General features: G+C 35.1%; 1 protein-coding gene across 1 annotated transcript; it reads right to left on the bottom strand.

Annotated features, from left to right (window-relative positions):
- Window positions 1-265: 265 nt before the first annotated feature.
- Window positions 266-7,032, bottom strand: LOC103988912 (chaperone protein ClpD2, chloroplastic). Its single transcript, XM_009407595.3, has 12 exons — window positions 6,250-7,032; window positions 5,336-5,496; window positions 4,992-5,221; window positions 4,796-4,904; window positions 4,583-4,713; window positions 4,061-4,162; window positions 3,690-3,971; window positions 3,120-3,214; window positions 2,730-3,024; window positions 2,134-2,367; window positions 939-1,172; window positions 266-717 (listed from the first exon to the last, which is right to left on the bottom strand). Exons 1-12 carry the CDS (start codon window positions 6,888-6,890, stop codon window positions 412-414), a joined length of 2,820 nt encoding a protein of 939 aa, XP_009405870.2. The 5' UTR covers window positions 6,891-7,032; the 3' UTR covers window positions 266-411.
- Between the last annotated feature and the right edge of the window lie 12,280 nt (window positions 7,033-19,312).

The raw sequence follows: 19,312 nt of genomic DNA, 5'->3' as shown, positions 1-19,312 counted from the left end.
TCTCAGTTAGAAAATAGGTAATCCTATTTATTCTATCTTTTTTTTCCCCTTCAGTTGAAGACTCTCCAACTTCATTTCACTCATCTCATTGTTTGATAGTTCTTTGAGTTAAAAGTTTGTGGTTGCAGATTTTGTCAGGCATGGAGTAATGTGATGCCACTCAGAAAGAAAACGAAGAGGGCAATAAAATTATGTGATTTATTAAACGTTACTTTACTAAACAATAACATCATAAAAAACATCTTGTCAGCTAACACAATAAATGTATTGGGGTCAACAGTTACGTATGACTCGTATATTGCCTTGATAATTTTCCAGTTAACAGTTATATACAGGTTATAAATGGTGTGTCTACAAAAAGAATTAGTAATTGTATGGGGGTGAAAGAATATAACTATGGAGAACATTTCACTATACTGTGGCATCAGACCAGTGGATCGACTGATCAGGTAGCTGATTCACGACAGGGTTTCCTGTGCCATCAACGTCCAGCGTAAGAGTGTCACCAGGTTTGTAATCTCCCGCGAGAATCGCCTCGCTAATGACATCCTCGATGATCTGAGTGACGGCCCTTCTCAGAGGCCTTGCACCGTAGTTTCTATCAAACCCTTGTTCGCACACCAAGTTCATGATGGCATCTGATACCTCCAGACCGATTCCAAGAGACGACAGCCTACTCTTGACTTGTTCAAGCATTATATTCAAAATTGCCAGCATCTGAAAAAGGAAAGCAACCAATTGAGATTGATGTAACGGCGATGCAAACTTGAAAATCTAAACCTAGGTGCTATGGTAGCTCTAGAATTTGGGAAGCATGCTCTCAAATTAGTCCTGCACTTAAGCAAGCATTTAGCATTGAATCCACTGGTAAATAAATTACTTGGTATACCATTATCAAGATAAAGTGACTTTGACAGATTAATAATAGAGGAACAGACCTGAGTTTGCTCAAGCGAGCGGAACACGACGACCTCATCAATTCTGTTGAGTAGCTCAGGCCGGAAGTATGCCTTCAACTCTTCCATCACTAGTGCTTTCATCGATGCATATGAGTTAGATACTGTGTCTTCTGCAATCAAGAATCCTATGCTCCGTTTACCCTTGGAAATTGCTTCAGATCCCACATTAGATGTCATGACAATCAATGTGTTCTTGAATGAAACTCTCCGCCCCTATTGCACAAGAAGAAAACACTGAGGGTAAAACACTACTTCATGCAATATAAATGAGAACCGCATAACACCTGACATAGCAATAATGTTCCTAATGATATTGAAGACTGTTATATCATGCCTTTTAGAATGGAGAGTGAGATATCTCATGGCAGGGGTGGAAAACATTACAAGCAATATGTACAATTATTTGTACGACAGAAGCTTAATCTATGGCATTTTGATAAAAGCAGTTAAAATCAAGCTATTCATGCCCATCGAAACTGAGAAAAGAAAGTGAATATGAAAAAGTTCATATTACACCACAGAGATGAGACAACAACAGGCAGGGGCAAAGTTTCTTCTTGACTGAGACGACAATATGTAAGGGGGATAACTATATTTAAAACAAGAAAAATGTTAATTACCTTTAACAAGTACAAGGAAATTAAAATCATGCCATGGGTTTCTGTACTAGATTTGATTATGATAATCTAGAACCTAAACGCAGCACCACAAGAGGGCAATAAAACTGGAAATGCATTCAAATAGTTGTAAATTAATAGAATCTAATTAATATTTTGGTCTATCTAAAAATATCAATAGAGCATATCTTGTAAATTATTTCACAATAGACATTACGTGACCATCATGCCTTCCCTAGACACTCAAATAGATGTATTTGAGTATTGCAATACTGTTTTAGGACTTGAACTTGTTGATCACTGCATTATCATGAAGACCTCACTATGCTGCTGTAGAATTAAGCTTAGTTTTAACTGTTATCACGTCATAGAAGTACTTGCTAGGGAATTTTTTTAAACTATCAAATGAATATAGAAAACTTTGGAAAAGTGTGCTGAATTACAGCAATAGAAAATTAAAGAAGAGTTTCAATCATAAATATCCAATTTGATATATATGATAAGCTTTAGCGGATAAAGCAAAACATTTAGAGCAGCAGAAAGATGTTTTTACAAACCTGAGAGTCGGTTAGGTGACCATCTTCAAACACTTGGAGGAGAATATTAAATATGTCAGGGTGAGCTTTCTCTATCTCGTCAAGCAAAATCACTGTGAAAGGTCTTCTCCTAACTGCTTCAGTCAAAGTACCACCATCTCCATACCCAATGTAACCTGGCGGAGATCCTATAAGCTTGCTCACAGTATGCCGCTCCATGTACTCGCTCATATCCAATCGCAGCATTGCGTCCTCCTTTTATATTAATACACTATTTAGACTTTAGAGAATCAAACAAGTAGCAGCAAAACCAAAATGGATAAGTTGTTTACATAAATGCATGTTGTGAGAACCATGTATAATGAATGATGGAAGATTAAATGTCACCTGAAACCATTTGCTGGAATGACTACTAAAACCAATTTACCACAAAAGTAGAAACCATGAAGTTATTTCAATTGCATATTTGGCAAGGCTACATGCTTATTTAATGAAGCTTGAGTTACATATGAAGCAATCAATGCCTATATAGCAATTCAAATTTCATAAATGGTTAACTAGCTAAATTTAGTAGACATGTTCTGAAAGTAGAAAGAGAGAGAGAGAGAGAGAGAGACCGATCCAAAGTAGGATGCTGCTAATGCTTTTGTCAGCTCGGTTTTACCAACTCCAGTTGGGCCACAGAAGAGCATTGCAGCAATAGGTCTGTCAGGATCCTTCAGGCCAACACGTGATCGCTTCACAGCTCGAGATATGGCATTCACAGCATCATCCTGGCCAATTACCCGTTTTCTAAGTTCCTCATCCAGGCCAACTAGAAGCTTTCTTTCATCTGCATTGAGCTGCTGAACTGGGATTCCTGACCAAAGAGAAACAACTGTGGCTATTTCCTCTGGTCCAACAATAACTTGTCTGCATCAAAGCAAAGCCCAAGAGAAACAGTTTTGAGTTTTCAGAGTTCAGGACTGCCCAATTTATTAACGACTAAGAAAAGCCACATATCGTACCCGTCATAATCTTGTGAGTATGGGATAGAAAATTCTGAGACCTCCTTGACATCAACCAAAGTTTCAGAATCATCTGTAGTTTTATTTGCCAACACCTGAATGGATAACAGGAAATCACTTTTCATTAGAAAATATAACTTGAGGCGGGCACGGTTTTGATTTTCAATGAAATGGACTGAATCCAAAACAGAGTTCCATGGTATTTACTTATCCCACTGTAACAGAGAGTATCCCAATCTTCATGAATGTATTAATTTATATAAAGTTCATAATCTGAAAATACCTTAGATTTGAAATATATTATTTATATAAAGTTCCCAACCTTCATGTATATATTATGTTTTCTGTATTAATTTATATAAAGTTCATAATCTGATCCGTTCGCAGTTTTTCTGAGTTATACTATGAATTTTTAATATGTACGACACTAAAATGGTGACGCTAGAATGGCCAAAACATAACTTAAACATACTGTAAAAACTACCAAAAGGTCCTTGGACCAGGAAACAAAATCAGAACAGAGATCAGAGATTTGAAGACATAGTCTTGTGCATCAGTAAAGTTGTTTACCATGTCATGCATTGCCTGGACAGCTCTAATCTCTCGCCAGTATTCTTCGGGTGACTTTAAGAGCACAGAAATCTGCTCTTCCTTCTTCTTCTTGAATGCATCCATATGAGCTCTGCTACCGGCTTCATCAATCAGATCAATTGCTTTATCAGGAAGATGTCTATCTGGAATATATCTTGCTGAGAGGTATACTGCAGCATTTATGGCTTCTAATGTGAATGTACACTTGTGATGGATCTCATATTTCTCACGTAAACCCAGCAAGATCTTCACAGCATCCTCCTGAAGCATTTCAAGAAATGTATATAAAGAAAATCATACATTAGTAATATGAAATGATTAGAACGTTGGAACAAGAACTGTGATAGTACCTGGCTAGGTTCGTTTATGAGAACTGGTTGGAATCGTCGAGCTAAAGCTTTATCCTTATCAAAATGTGTCTTATGTTCATCTAAAGTTGTTGAAGCAATGCACTGTAGATATCAAGTGCATTAATACAAAAAAAAAAAAAAGAACTCCTAGATATGCACAAAAGATATTCAAACACTTTAATGTACAGGAACATTTTAGGACCAGACCACTACAAACAAATTGTCATGATATAAACAATGGTAACAAGATTTTCATCAGTTACATTAAGTTCACAGATATACATCAACAACTTGCATTGGATGCATTTTCAGATGATACAAGTATAACAAGAATTAAACTAAATTCAGGTCTGGAAACACAAAGAGCACTTGTATCAAACCAAAAAAGGAGTTTCCCGATTCATGTAAATAAGATCCTCTACGGATACATCCTCTCTGAATCATAATGGCCAATGGATAATGAATACAGGGTGATGTCAACTAGAATCTTTTAACAAGCAATAATAATCCTTGGTGTTCTACCTGCAATTCACCTCTACCAAGGGCAGGCTTCAACAAGTTAGCAATATCAAGACCAGAACTATTGTTTCCTCTTCCAACACTGCCAGAACCAATCAGTGTATGAACTTCATCAATAAAGAGTATGATATCACCTGCATTTGTCCAAGTATCTAGATTGATGACAGAACTCAGTAAATACAGAACAAAGAACCATAACATGATACTCCAGCTAACCTGCTTTCTGCACTTCACTTATCAAACCAGTAACTCGGGATTCCAGTCCTCCCCTCTCTTTGGCACCTGCCATCAATAAGCCTACATCCAGTGACATTATACGTTTTTCCTGCATAAAGAATAAACCTGAAGATGTTAGTACAACTAATTCAAGCAAACAAGTAGAAATTTTCATCATAAAACATGAGAAGCACACCTTAAGAAAAGAAGGAATCTCTCCTTTAGCAATGCGAAGAGCCAATCCTTCAGCAATTGCAGTTTTCCCAACACCAGGGTCCCCCAAAAGAATGGGGTTGTTCTTTGTCCTTCGGCATAGGATCTGGACAATTCTCTGAATCTCTGTATCTCGACCAATTACAGGATCAATGAGATCATCGCTAGCCAGAGCAGTTAGATCCACACAGAATTGAGCTAATGGGCTTTTTTCTGACAAAATAAAAGAAAAATAATAGCTTAAACAATTTTGTATACTACAAGATACCAAAGAAGCAAATTTTATGAGATATCATAAAATGATAGCACTTGAAGAGGGCCAGCAACCTTTTGTCTTATCTGAAGACCTCAAACTTGCAGATTTTCTATCAAGAGATTTCTCTGGTATCTTTTGAGATGATGCCACTGGTTCTCTACCATCCTTGGCAAGCTCCCCATGGAGTCTGGATAGGGCCACCGATGCTAAATGACTGAGATCTGTTCCCAAACTAAAATGACAAACCACTTATCAGATCATAATTGAAGCCCATGGAAACTGCTCAAATGTACTTCTGAAGGATTAATTTAATCGACAAGATGTATTCAATGTTAACCAAGTAAGCGACTTCTTTATGTATAACTGTTATCCCAAATTATGGCAACAAAAACCATTATTTCCATCTAAAGAAAATATATAATTTCCATTAATAAAATACTACAAACTTGAAGGATGAGTTTTAGCACCATGGTATGCTTGCTTCCTAGTATCCTAAGTAACTAGAGTTTGTCACATAAGCAGCCTACCTACTTGAAAAAAGGGTAAGGTGTAAGGCTCCATTGGTTTACCTTCCCCAAAATCCCACATTAGCAGGATCCTGATGCATTCAGTTGTCCTTTCAATTCCTTGTGATACAGTTAAAATTCATTTCCATACCAATGATGTCTTAACATTAAGTCTCAAGGTGCAACACATTCTTATTTAGGAAAGGTGAGTCTAATAGAAAAGTCCCTCCGATTAACTAAGAGACATCTGATGTTAGAATGGAGAAACCGGATCTACATTTTGCCGTAATGGATGTGACGAAAATTTCAAATTTAGCAAGCTCATTTGACTCTATTGAATATACGAGTGTGGAAGCATCAAGGTGTGCTAATTTCAAATTCCAGCGCCACTTGAGCGTTTTTTGCGTCCTTAGATTATTAATTATTTGTCTATCTATCCCCCAAAAGATAATTCTGGAAGCTGTAAAGAGATTATATACCTCTGGAGGACCTGCGCCACGCTGCCATCATCGGCGTTCAAGAGGCCGATGGTGATGTGCTCCGGGGCGATGAACTTGCAGCCCATGTTCTTGGAGCATTCGACAGCGGCCTGGAACACCCGCTTGCTGTTGAGGGAGAAGGGCACGCCGGTGGATGACCCGGAGGAGGGCGTCGTGGCCTGATCAGCGGCAATCCCATCGGGCCAGATGGCCCGGACGGCCTCCCTGGCGCGATCGATAGTGATGCCGGTGCCGAGGAAGCCGCTGGGAGATTTGTCCTCGGCGACGAGGCCGAGGAGGAGGTGCTGGTTGAAGACGATACCCATGCCGTGGGTCTGCGCCTCGCGCTGGGAGAACATGACGGTCCTGATGGCCCGCTCCGTGAACCGCTCGAACACCGCCGAGATGGCCCGCCTGGACCGCCGTCGGTGGCAATACCGCTGGGAAGGGAGGAGGGGGATGGAGGTAAGCGATCGGCGTCGAAATTCGACCAGGAGGGAGGAGGAGGAACTCGAGGCCTTCAAACCGGCCGCGGTGGGGTAGAGAGAGGCGGCGACGGGGCGGCGGTGTGCGGAGGACGGGCGTAAGGAGTGCAGGGTGAGGAGGGAGGGAGAAGAGGAGGTCGAGCACGCCGCCTCCATTCTGTTCCTTTTACCTTTTCCTTCTTCTTTTGTGAGGGTAAAGCTAGAATTAACGAGAGGCGAGGATGACGAAGAAGAAGAAGAAGAAGAAGAGCGGGTAAACGAATACAGAATGCGAGGCGAGAGATACAGAGAGGAGGAGCAGATATTATATTGAGATCCTTTCTTGTGGGTATAGTCTTCCTATTATATACGATAGTGCAAATCCCCTAAAAATATTTCTCTTCTTGACTTTTTCTCGGAGAGTATTTCTATTTTAATTATTTTTTTTTTGTCCAAGTAGAGAGTCCTTTTTCAATTAAAGAAACGTGCCCTCAATCATTCAGATGTCTTTTTCCTCTTTTTTCCATCTTTAAACCAAATCCAAATGTTAAATATTTTTATTTTTATTTTTAAATAAGCTCATTCAAAATTAGTTATGATCTAACTCATAAATAATTAGAAAATCTTAGAAATAGCTTATAAAGGCCTATATGATACCTCAATGATCATTGTTTCTATTTTAAAATCTTTCAAATATATTTTTATTATTATTTATGTTAGTTTTTAAAAGCTTGAAATTATGTTATTTTTAATTTTATCCATTTTAAGGTGAATTTACATATAGTGTTATTTAATTTAGATGAATTTATAATCATTTTGTTTAAAACATAAATAATATCAGAAAAGCTTTTCGAAGTTTCAAGGAAAACAAAATTGAGGACTTGAATTATACTGTTCTTTTTGTCCTATTTAAAAATAATGTAACTCACTATTCATTTTTTTTTTGAAATTTTCAAATTTGAAAATGCCTTGAAAATGAGCTATAATGACGTAAATAATTGTTTTTTCTATTTTATGGATTCAAAATTGATATTCTTGTTTACTTTAGCCCTTAAAAACTTTAAATTATGTTATTTTAAAAATTTTATCCAATTTAAGGTGCATTTACAATCACCTTTGATCAAAAAAACAATTGAGTATTATCATAGAAGATTTTCTGAAATTCTGAAGATGAAAAATATTTTGAAGACCTAAGTTATTCTACTTATAAATTGACATACATTATTTTTGGGTTTCATTCAAAAATAGTGTAATCTCATTTAGAAACAATATAAGTCAGTCACTATCTAACTTTTTACAAAAAATGCTAAAAATTTCAAGAAACTTTGAAAAATTATATCTATTTCTAAATATTTAATATAAATAGTTTTATCTATTCAATCAAACATTAAAAGCTTGAAATTATGTCATTTTTTAAAAAATTAATTTAATATGAATTTACAATTACTTTGGACCAAAAACTAATTAAGTATTTTCAGAGAATGCTTTTTAAAGTTCTATTTGTTTTTTTAGAGACATGAGTTTACACTATTTTTTAATGAGATTGCATTGTGTTTATAGTAGTATAACTCCATTCTAAAATAATATAACTCTGGTCTAATTTTCCAAAATCATCAAATTTTAACTAAACCTTGAAAATAACTTATGAATGTCTAAATGATCTTTTAAGCCTTAAAATAGATATATTTTTTACTTGAGTTACATGGTTTTTGATTTATTTTAATTAAGTTATATCAAAATCATAAAGATAAGGTTTTGAGTACGAAATTAATAAATATTCTAATATGAAAAATTACTGCATAATATACTTAGAAATGATTTTTATTTTGTATTTTTGAGTTTTTATTTACCCTATTCGTTTTAACTATTATTTAAAATATTGCTTTAAAAAAATTTTATTATTTGATAGGACATTATTTGTATAATGTTTATGTTTATACATTAATTATGTATTTTAAATTTATTTTATTAATATAAATAAATATATTAATATTATTTAATTTATTGGCTACTATCTATTTTGGACAATTTTGAGTTCTGAAAGAGAGGAAAATGGTAAGAGAGTGATTGATGGTTACTTTTTATTATTTTGAAAAAGTAAGAGTTACTTTATGAGAGAAAAACCATCTACGGAACTCTGTGGGAAAGAAAATAAAACAGATATTTATTTTATAAAACTTACCCTATATAATTTTTACATATATAACGTATTTATCCCTTCAACTCTTAATCCTTCATTGATATGTTCGCCATCTCACTAATCTCAAAGAATCATTTATATCCATCATTTAATTGAGATTAAAAATTATTTAAGTACGTGGAATCATTTATATATATATACGATATTTAATTGGCTGTTGATTGGTGACGTGTTCCGCACAAGCTGAGGGAGGAGGTGTTATCGTTTGCCTTTTCTACGTTGCGTGGTCGGGATGGAGAAGAAGAAGAGGGAGGGAAGACTTGCGCAACGAAGGAAGCGAAGGCGAGTTGGTGGCTCGTGTTAGGCGGACACGACATGACATACGACACGTCACGCGAGAAATGTGCACGCTACAGAGTACGATCGCGAACGCGGGGCCCTCCTGGGCAAGACCGCAATTTTGGCCGTTGCCCGCGGGTACCGCGTCTCCTCACCACTCACAGAAGCACGCGCCCTCGAAATGGATGTGCGTCCCGACCGATTGGAAGAGGCATCCTTTTTCTGATTGGTGGTTCGATCCGGACACGATACTTCGGCGCGTGTTGGATGAACGCCAGTCTTTGCATGCACTTCCTTCGAACCCGGCACGGCACCCCTATTGGATCGCTCGGTCTTCGAGATCGACTGGGACCCGCAGTTGCCGACCGATGAGGAGGCATCCTTTCTCTGATTGGTGGCTCGATCCTGACTGTGTGGGTAAGTATATCCTTCCGACTGCCCCATTCTCGCACCAATCCGAGTGAGCCCGATTCTCCAGATAGACATGGGACCCGCCAGTGCCGACCGACGAGCAGATATCCTCTTCTGATTGGTGGCTCTCTGAGGACACGCTACTTCGCTAGTGTGAATAGGCACGTGTATATCCTTCGGAGTAAGCCGTATTCGCATGTATCGTTAAATTTACATATCCATATGTAAACAAGTATGTATGCTATGTAATGTAATTTTCATGGGTTGCAATGATAAATATGCCAAGGAAGCCGAGAGCTGCGTAGCCAAGGACGGAAGGGAAGGCGGCGTGGTAGTCGCGGAGGCCGCACGGCAAAGGAGACTACGAGGCCACCGCCGCACGTTACTTAAACGTGGAGCGGCAAGGCAGTGTGATGGAGTCGCGCACGTAACTGTGATAGAGAAGCGGAGACAGCAACGTGGATCCGCCCCACCGCTGATATTTCTCGGCCTGAGCGTGACGGCGTCCATCTCCTCTTCCCCTATTCTGTCACCGTCACACGCATAGTTACTCTCTCGGATCACTGCATCGCCGTTAAAACCGAATAGAAGATCGTAGATTTTAATATTTTTAGTAAAATAAATATAATTTATATATTACATTAAAAAGTAGTAAACACTATATAAGTAATCTTTAACGTATTGAGAAAGAAAATGATAGAAACGGAAGAGATATATTGAGATAACTAAAGAGTACCAATTATAATAAAATATCGACATTGATTATGAAATTCATATTAAATAATTAATTAGGTAAACGATCCAGTCAAGAAGCACACTTCTTCCCCTTTTTGTCATTGTTTTGGTTTCTCGGTCAGCTCTTTTTCCACAACAAAAGGAAAGAAAAATGTGAACGTGAACAGTTTGTCGACACCCAAATGGGACTGTTCACGATGTACAACGTTAGGGGATCAAATGTTTTTAACATGTTTTCAAATAATTCCGGTGAGACTTCAAATCAACACCAAATCCTCTTTTTTTATTATCTTGTGCAAAATGATGCGTATATTATGTTCACATTGGAATTTGCCGGGTTCGTGTCTATAATTTAAAGCTTTAAGCGATGGATTGTGTTGATGTTATCATTAGCGGTCAATTTATGTGATTAAATAAGATAATTATCTTTCTATATGGGGTTAATTTTTTTTTATTATGACTCCTCAAGCTAAAAAATTACACTTATGTTATTATTTTAAAAAAATTAATATCAAGACTTAAAATCTAATAATTATATATCAAAGATTAGATGCACATATATGTTTTGATATCATTCAATTTTTTTTTATATGAAAATGCACTACAAGTGATAAAATAAGAGCTAGAGAGAGACGATAATAGATATGTAATCTTATAGGTCATTGCTAATGAATCTCACTACAAGCAGATTTTTTTATTAATTAATAATCATAATCAGAATCTAATGTGATATATAATATATCTTATATGATCACAAAATCTAATATTTTCTTACTTAGCTCATTAATTGATAAAATATATAAAAAATAAATTAAAATAAAAAGTTATTTAAAAATAATTTTACCTAATTAGATTTAAAAAAAATTAAAAAATATTTTAAATATGATCATAAATTTTAAAATAAGTCAATAAGACTATCAATGTGAGTTATAGTAGTTGTATATCACAAATGTTATACTCTCTTTTATTTTTATGTACCATAATATTATTAGTTATTCATAATATAGTTTACAATAACCTCTATAATTTATATTATGAAGACAATCTTAATATCACATTTGACTATAATATACATATACATAAATATAAATAAGATAAAAAACTTTAATTGAGTAAATAAAATAACATATTCTTTAAATACTTTTAGTTGTAAAATTTTAGTAAATAGATCAATAATCATCGAAGTGATACTTAAGTTCTCAATTGATACTTATTATTTTTAAATCATTTATTTGATCATGAAGTATTTTATCTGCTTGAAACCAATAGGCTACTTGTCATTTTTAGAGAAGAAAACTAATACAATATTATCACAAAATATCTTCAATAGCCTAGCAATTAAATCGACTATATCAAGTCTAGAAAAGAAATTTCACAGCTATAAAACTTGATTTGTGACCTCAAAGCATATCATAAATTTATATTCTATTATTGATGATGTAATAAGTAATTATTTTAGATTTTTTTAAAAAATTATCTCTTTAGCTAACATGAATATAAATCCTAAAGTGGACTTCCAATTACTGAGATAATTTATAAAATCAACATATGAATATTTCATTACTTAAAACTGATTTGACCTCTTGTACGTGAAAAATGTAGTCTTTTATTCCCTACATATATCTCATCTCTTTCTTTATAACTTTTCTATATTTTATTTTTGGGTTACTTTGGTATCTAGCATTTAAATTATAAAATTGATATATGATCTTATATAAGTTTGAACATATAATAGACTTTTAATTGCCCATGCATAAGAAATATTTTTCATTTAATTTTTTTTAAAATTATTTTTAGAACACTGACTTTGATTAGATTTTTCACCTCTAGTAATAAGTGTATCACTAGTTGGACAAAGCTATATACTAAATCTCTTTATTGACTTGATCAATATATTTTTTCTAAAATAATCTCAGTAATCCTTGATATCTATATCTAAATATCTAAATGCCAATAACATAAGTTGTTTCATTCATATTAACCATCTTAAAATTCTTGATAAGAAGTATCTTAATTTTGTATAATAAACTAAGATTGCTATTGGCAAACAAAATATCATTCATATATAAAACCAATATAATAAACTTGCTCCTCTTGACTTTCAGATATATATACTAATTAATAGTATATTTCTTAAATCCGAAGAAAGTTATGGTTTCATAAAAAAATATATATAATTGTTTGGAAGCTTATTTATAATCATAAATGAAATTCTTAGATTTACAAGCCCAACTTTTTTTTTCATCTCTACGAATCCTACGTAGATATCTATTTAAAAATACTGTTTTCATATATATTTAATATAACTTAAGATTATAGTAAGCTATTAATGTTATGAGAATCAATAATGAGTCCTTTTTTAGAAATTAAAGAAAATATCTCATTTTAGTAGATACCTTTTTTTTAAAGAAAAATCTTAGATTAAAACTTTAGTTTTATATCGTTTGATATTATCTTTTGAGTCATGTTTTGCCTTAAAGACCTATTTATTATTAGAAAATCTGATTAGAGAATCATATGCGTAGTAGAAAAATAGAAAACAAAAAATAACGATTGGTGCGCAAAAAATCAAAAAATCAAAAAATCTATGTGTATCATGTAAGAGGTGTTACATATGTAGATCGTATATTCCTGAAAGATCCCAGATTTATAGAAAAAGATGAAGATGGTCAATTGTCCTCCTCTCTAGTGGTGATCCGATGCAACGACGATGCTCCTCAAATTGAAGTATGATCTTCCTCTTTACATGCACCACGAAGGCTATACTATCTTCAAGAAGGGGCTGATCCTTCTTACTATCCACACACCCCAAATAAGGGTTGTCGGTTGAGGAAAGAGGAGAAAGGAGAATAGGAGGGGCGACTAAGAGGAGACTAGCCTATGTCACATTTTGTCCCCTCCTATTTATAGAGGTTCCTACTACTTAATCCTAATAGATTATATCATATTGGATACTAGATCTCTATCAAATAATCTCTATTTACTCTTATTGGGTCTTACTCAAAAGACCTAACAATTCAGGGGCTTACTTGATCTCCAATCAAATAGGGGCTCTAATGGATATCCCATATCCGAACCTCTACTCGTTGCAACACGTATTATATATGTGTGACTCTCTAGGCTCGATATCGAGCTAGCTATGAGTCGTACCTATTTGAATTCCTTCTAACTCAGTAAATTATTATATCCATAAAAATTAACTTGATTCAACAAATACGGACGTAGTGGAGACTACGGACATATTAGGCCACTACGCCAAAGCCTCGAGATGATACATGAAAATCCAATCCATTGGACCTATTTATCCTCAGTTACCGTATATCTATAGTCTATCATCCATCTAATATCATAGAGACCATATACTAGGCATGGTGCTATCAAGCACATACGAAATTTATTTTAGTCTCGCTCTAATCGGATACTTCTAGAGAACTCTTTCTCTCTTAATCCGAATGATCCTGACCAGGGATTTTCTTGAGTAAGAATATATAGCATATTCCTCTTATAATACCTAGAGTGGATGATCCTCTATTGATACTTAATTGATATCGTAAGATTGACTACCACTCTCAATGACCGGTTGTGTTAGATATGAAACTTTCATACCCATAAATCTTATATCAAAGAATAGAGTACTCATATAGGACATCCTTGGTATCTTAAGTCTAAGGACCAGACATACAATTGAGACTACAAAATCACTATTTAATAATGAAGTATCATCAACTATCCAGTATTCCATGAGCGAATCAATTAGTGAACTCATTCTCCAATGAGCATATGCATTATATCCCTAATATCCCCACACAAGCAGCTATGAGATCAACCACCTTCATCATATAGATGGGTATATAGCACATAAGTCTGTTCGATTATCTCGATGTTCCTCTTGAGTAACCTATGATTGAGATTATTTAGGATTTGTGTTTAAAGACGAATCGATCTTATTATCGTGATCTCATCATTGATCCGATTCTCATTGCATAGATCCATGGACATAATAATATATGTAATATGCAACATAAAATAAGAAATATCAATAATAATAATAAGTAAAAAGATTATGCAATGTGTAATCAATAATAATAATCTCTCATCTAGATACCCTTACCTTTGAGAAGATTTGATCATAGTCACGTCTCTTCACAATCTATTTCTTTAAAAATAAATTCCATTTTTTCGAACATGGGATAATGGTCCCTCATTCGAGCTTTGGTTGATTCCAGTTAATACTTAATTCTTCTAATTTTTTGTTTGGTTCAGAGCTTTGTGCTCTGATATTAAATACCAATTGCTTCAGTTTTTACATATGAATTGGTTCAACACTAATTGATTCCATTAAATATGATGGATGCCTAAAATTTACCAGCTAAATGCCCATATAGAGAGCTTAAGCAATGTGACTCGACTTTTACAGCAAGAATGAAGATCGTACAAGAATGTGATTGATTTATAGAGACAATAAGGATCTATGTGCTTATATGGAAAGTTCTGCAGTCATTTTAATTGTGATATGGAAATGAAAAAGCTCTGTAAAGCTAAAATGTTGGTGGGGAAAATATTCAAGGAAAAAATTGGGAAACAAAAGCAACCCATAATAATGTTGATTCAAGCACAAGTATTGGTACATATTTAACGTAGGATAGTCAGGGATATACTGTAGCATATATTATATCAATTGAGTAAGCCTGTTATTTCCAACTGTTTGAATTTTCTAAGGATCTAATAGAGTGATTTTTTCATTTATGGAAGTTGAATTTTACCGCTACATGTCATCTAAATAAATTTCATTTGCTGTCATCTTGATTGCATATCTTGAATTCTCGACTAGAATTTTTACTATGAGATCATCAATGCATTACAACTTAAAAGTAGTCAAGAGCAAGGATTTAAATCTCAGTCCGACACCGGTTTCGATAATCTATCAAATAAGTATGATACCAGTATATAGGGTGGTGTACCGAGATTTATCACTTGATGTCATAAAAAAAAATAATTAAGGTTTCGGTAATCTATCAAATTGGTATTATACCTTAGAATTTTTAGGACCACATATGTATAATTAAATGTATTAAGTAATTATTTTGATTAATCAAAATTAAAATGATCTAATTAAAATAAAATTAATTGTGTGGATACGAATAGGTACATTTCTAACTTGATGATTAGATAAGTTAGGAATATAAAATATCCTGGGGCATTGATATAAATAGAGTTAGGAATATCAATTTTTCATATTTCTCTTCACCGATCAAAAGAAACAAAAGGTTCTCGAAGATACTCTATAATTGGAAGGTTAATTCATCAATTAAATCAAAATACTCAAATGGATTGTACACTATGCTTACTGAACATATGGTATCAATGCTATTCTATAATGATTACTGAACATCTATGCTTATTTTTGTTTATGTATTTAAATAATATTTTTCATCAGTATTTTGACATGATTCGGTTCTATCAACATTGGGAAAGATGATAATTTTATGTAATCATGTTGCAGCATTTCACAATTTAAGATATTTTTTCCTTTTCCTGTCCTCTTCACAGTATGCACAACATATGTAGCATACTTCACAATTTGTGATGTTTTTTCCTTCCCAACACATGTAGCAAGCTTCGCATAAATCTCCTAGCTGTAATGCATCTTCCAGTTTATTATTATTATTATTATTATTATTATTATTATTATTATTATTATTATTATTTAACATCTTTGGATTTTATCTAAGCAAATTTAATTAATATAGTTGGTGTAAATATAATATTAGTTATATAAAGTGTTGAATCTCGAATTTTGATGATGAAGTCAATTATAAATTGTTTGATCTAATCTATATATTGAGAAAAGTGTGCAGGATTAACTACGATAGCAGTAAGACATAAAGCAGGTGTTGTACCGGAGTCAAGATCGAGATCTTATTGGGAGTTCGAGAGTTCGTCGGAAGTCCGGACGTTCGTCGGAAGTTTTACCGGAACCAACCAAGAAGTCCAGGAGCTTACCAAAGAAACTCGTCAGAACTTGCTAAGAAGATCGTCGTAAAGTCCAGGAGCTTACCGGGAGTCCATCGGAGCATTACCGAGAGTTCGTCGGATGTTCGCCGAAAGTACGCCGAAAGCTCGTCGGAAGAGTAATTAACACACTGGAATAAGAATATGTCTTAATTGTCATAGTTAGAGCGTAAATTAAGTTAGGATTGGGAGGTAATCCCACTAACTTAATTAGGGGGCCAATTGGGCCCTTAACAAGGCTGAATTGGGTCGAATTGAGTACCCAATTTAGCCCATGAATTCTTGATCGACGGTGGCATCGCTTGGAAAGCAGTGCCTCAGGAAATCTGGGTGGTGATACCGCCCAAACTAGATGGTGGTACTGTTGGTAGTTATTGCTGCCAGTGGTGGTACCACCCTTGTCAAGCAATGGTACTACCAAAGCTCGGTCTCCGAGCTCTGTCAAGCGATGGTACCGCCCAGTAATGGCGGTGGTACCGTTAGGATCCCAGAAATCCAGGATCAGACACTTTTTTGCTTCATTTTTGAAACCATTGGGGCCTATAAAAACCTCACCCTTTTTTACATGAAAAGGCACGAAAAGCATTGAGATAATCTTGAGTTGTTGAGGTGTAAAAGTGTTGTAAATAAGTGCTAGAGTTTGTTAGGATCATTTTATTTTATGAGCTTTTGAATAATTTTTATTGAGTCTGTTTAGTTCAGTTAGAATCGGGTAGAGGTTTATTTAATATTTATTTATTATTAAAAATCTAAGTTACAGTGGAACTCTATAAATAGTGATGTAACCCTTTCTTCAAGGAATCAATCAATCAATCACTGAAATATTATTCCGATTTGTTATGATAAACCCTAGGAGGCCGATTCCCTCGAAGCAATTAAGGAGGCCGATCCTCTCGAAGTGATCAAAGAGGTCGATCCTCTCAAAGTGATCAAGGAGGCCGATTCCCTCGAAGCAATTAAGGAGGCCAATCCTCTCGAAGTGATCAAAGAGGTCGATCCTCTCAAAGTGATCAAGGAGGCCAATCCCCTCGAAGCAATCATTCCCTTTTTTATTCTTTCTTTGACGGTCTTATCATTTGGTATCAGAGCATTTTACGATAAGACTTTAGGGTCTTATCATTTGGTATTAGAGCGACGATCCTTGGCATTCTCGCTGCAATGCTATCGTAGCTATCATCCTTGGCGTTCTCGCTGCAGTGTTGTCATAGCTATCAAAAACAAAAATAAAAAAAAAGAAAGAAATTTGTGTGAGGAAGGGTGAAGCCAGCAGCCACGAACGCTGATCCTTCTCAACCAAGAAGGAACATATGCGTCCTGGCCAATGACCATCGATGCCCCTTCTCCACCACCATTGCTACTGCCCAGCCAGCAGCCACCACCGTCGTCGTTGCTCCCTCGCTACAGTTATCTTCATCTTCAAAAAAAAAAAAGTGAGAGAGAGAGAGAGAAAGAAGAAGAGAGAAAGCCGGTGTTAGGACTCTAGCTAGGAGAGTCCTAATTGAGAGGGACATTCATGTAAAACCTACCTAAGCTGAACCCTATTAAAGAGGTGAAGAGGCCGACTAGGGTTAGGAGGTTATTTCTTAGAGAAGAATAAGGAGTTGTAAAGAAATAGGAGTCTTGAGTAGGAGTCATATTAGGAGTTAGGGTTTAGAAGCCCTATAAATAGTTATGTATTCCTCCTCTTTTCATAAGCAATAGATGAATCTTTTCTGCAGCCTTTGAGCAGCAACTTGGAGGGAGAAACCCCTATAGAGTTCCAAGGAGGTCGATCCCCTAAAGAGATCAACCCCAAGTTTAGAATCTACAAGGGTTCTAACACCTGGTATCAGAGCAGCATTCTTGGAGTCTCGCTGCCCTTCCATAGGCATCCATCAACCCTCCACAACCGCCCAAAGCAATTCCCACAATTGCTTAAAAGATCGTCACCAAATTTCGCCATCATCTCCACCACCACGGATCATCCTTTGATCTCCCCGTGAATTGCAACAGGTTCTGGTTTTCTACCTTACTGCTGCTGCAATTTAGTTATCCTTATTTAAAAATCCAAAAAAAAATTATTCCTATATTGCTGCATAAATTTTTCGTCATAAAGTTTTCATCTCTACGACGAAAGATACATTGCAGAATTCCAACCGTATAGCACCGTCTGTTTGATCTTGCTACTGTGTTTTTTCTACCCAAATCTCTACGAAATTTTTATGACATCTTTGATATTTCCTAACAGCAGATTTTCCTTTGGTTTTGTCAAAAAAATTTTAATATAAACCATTGATATTTTACGTCTAATCTGCTATACTTGAAAATCTGCACTGTAAAATTTCAGCCTCATAGCACTATATGTTTGATCTTGATACTACGTTGTTTCTATCCAAATCTCTACAAAATTTTTATGATAGCTTTGACACTTCCTAACAGTGGATTTCCCTTTAGTTTCACTAAAAAATTCTCAATATAAACCATTGATCTTTTATGTCCAATCTGCTATACTTAAAAATCTGTGCTGTAGAAAATTTCAGCCGCATATTGTTGCCTTAACCCATCTATTTGCAATCTTTTTTTGAATGAAATTTCTTATATACTTCATAGATCATCTTAGCTTCCATCTATGATTGATCTATTGAGGAATTCATCTCTAAAAATGATTTTGTGTTGCTGTAAATTTTCGTCGTAAGCCATTGAAATTTTTCGACGAGAATTCTACTATCGCAACTTGCACCAATTTCCATGCTGTTATACTACCAAAATTTTCTTGATTAAATTAGACATCCTTGCTGTCATATAAACTTTGATTTTGCTATCAATTCCCTCCTCAATTCTCTTAAGTTTTTGGTGGAAATTACTGTTGGGAAATCATGGGGGGCGACATCATATGCGCAGCGGAAGAACAAGAAAACAAAAATCCCCGATTCCCAAAAAGATGTTCGTCGTCGTGCGAAGATTGGTGCGCAAAATCCGCAAA

Source organism: Musa acuminata, chromosome BXJ2-6 (genome assembly GCF_036884655.1).
Source record: "Musa acuminata AAA Group cultivar baxijiao chromosome BXJ2-6, Cavendish_Baxijiao_AAA, whole genome shotgun sequence".
NCBI lineage: Eukaryota > Viridiplantae > Streptophyta > Magnoliopsida > Zingiberales > Musaceae > Musa > Musa acuminata.
This window is presented reverse-complemented; position numbering and strand designations above follow the sequence as displayed.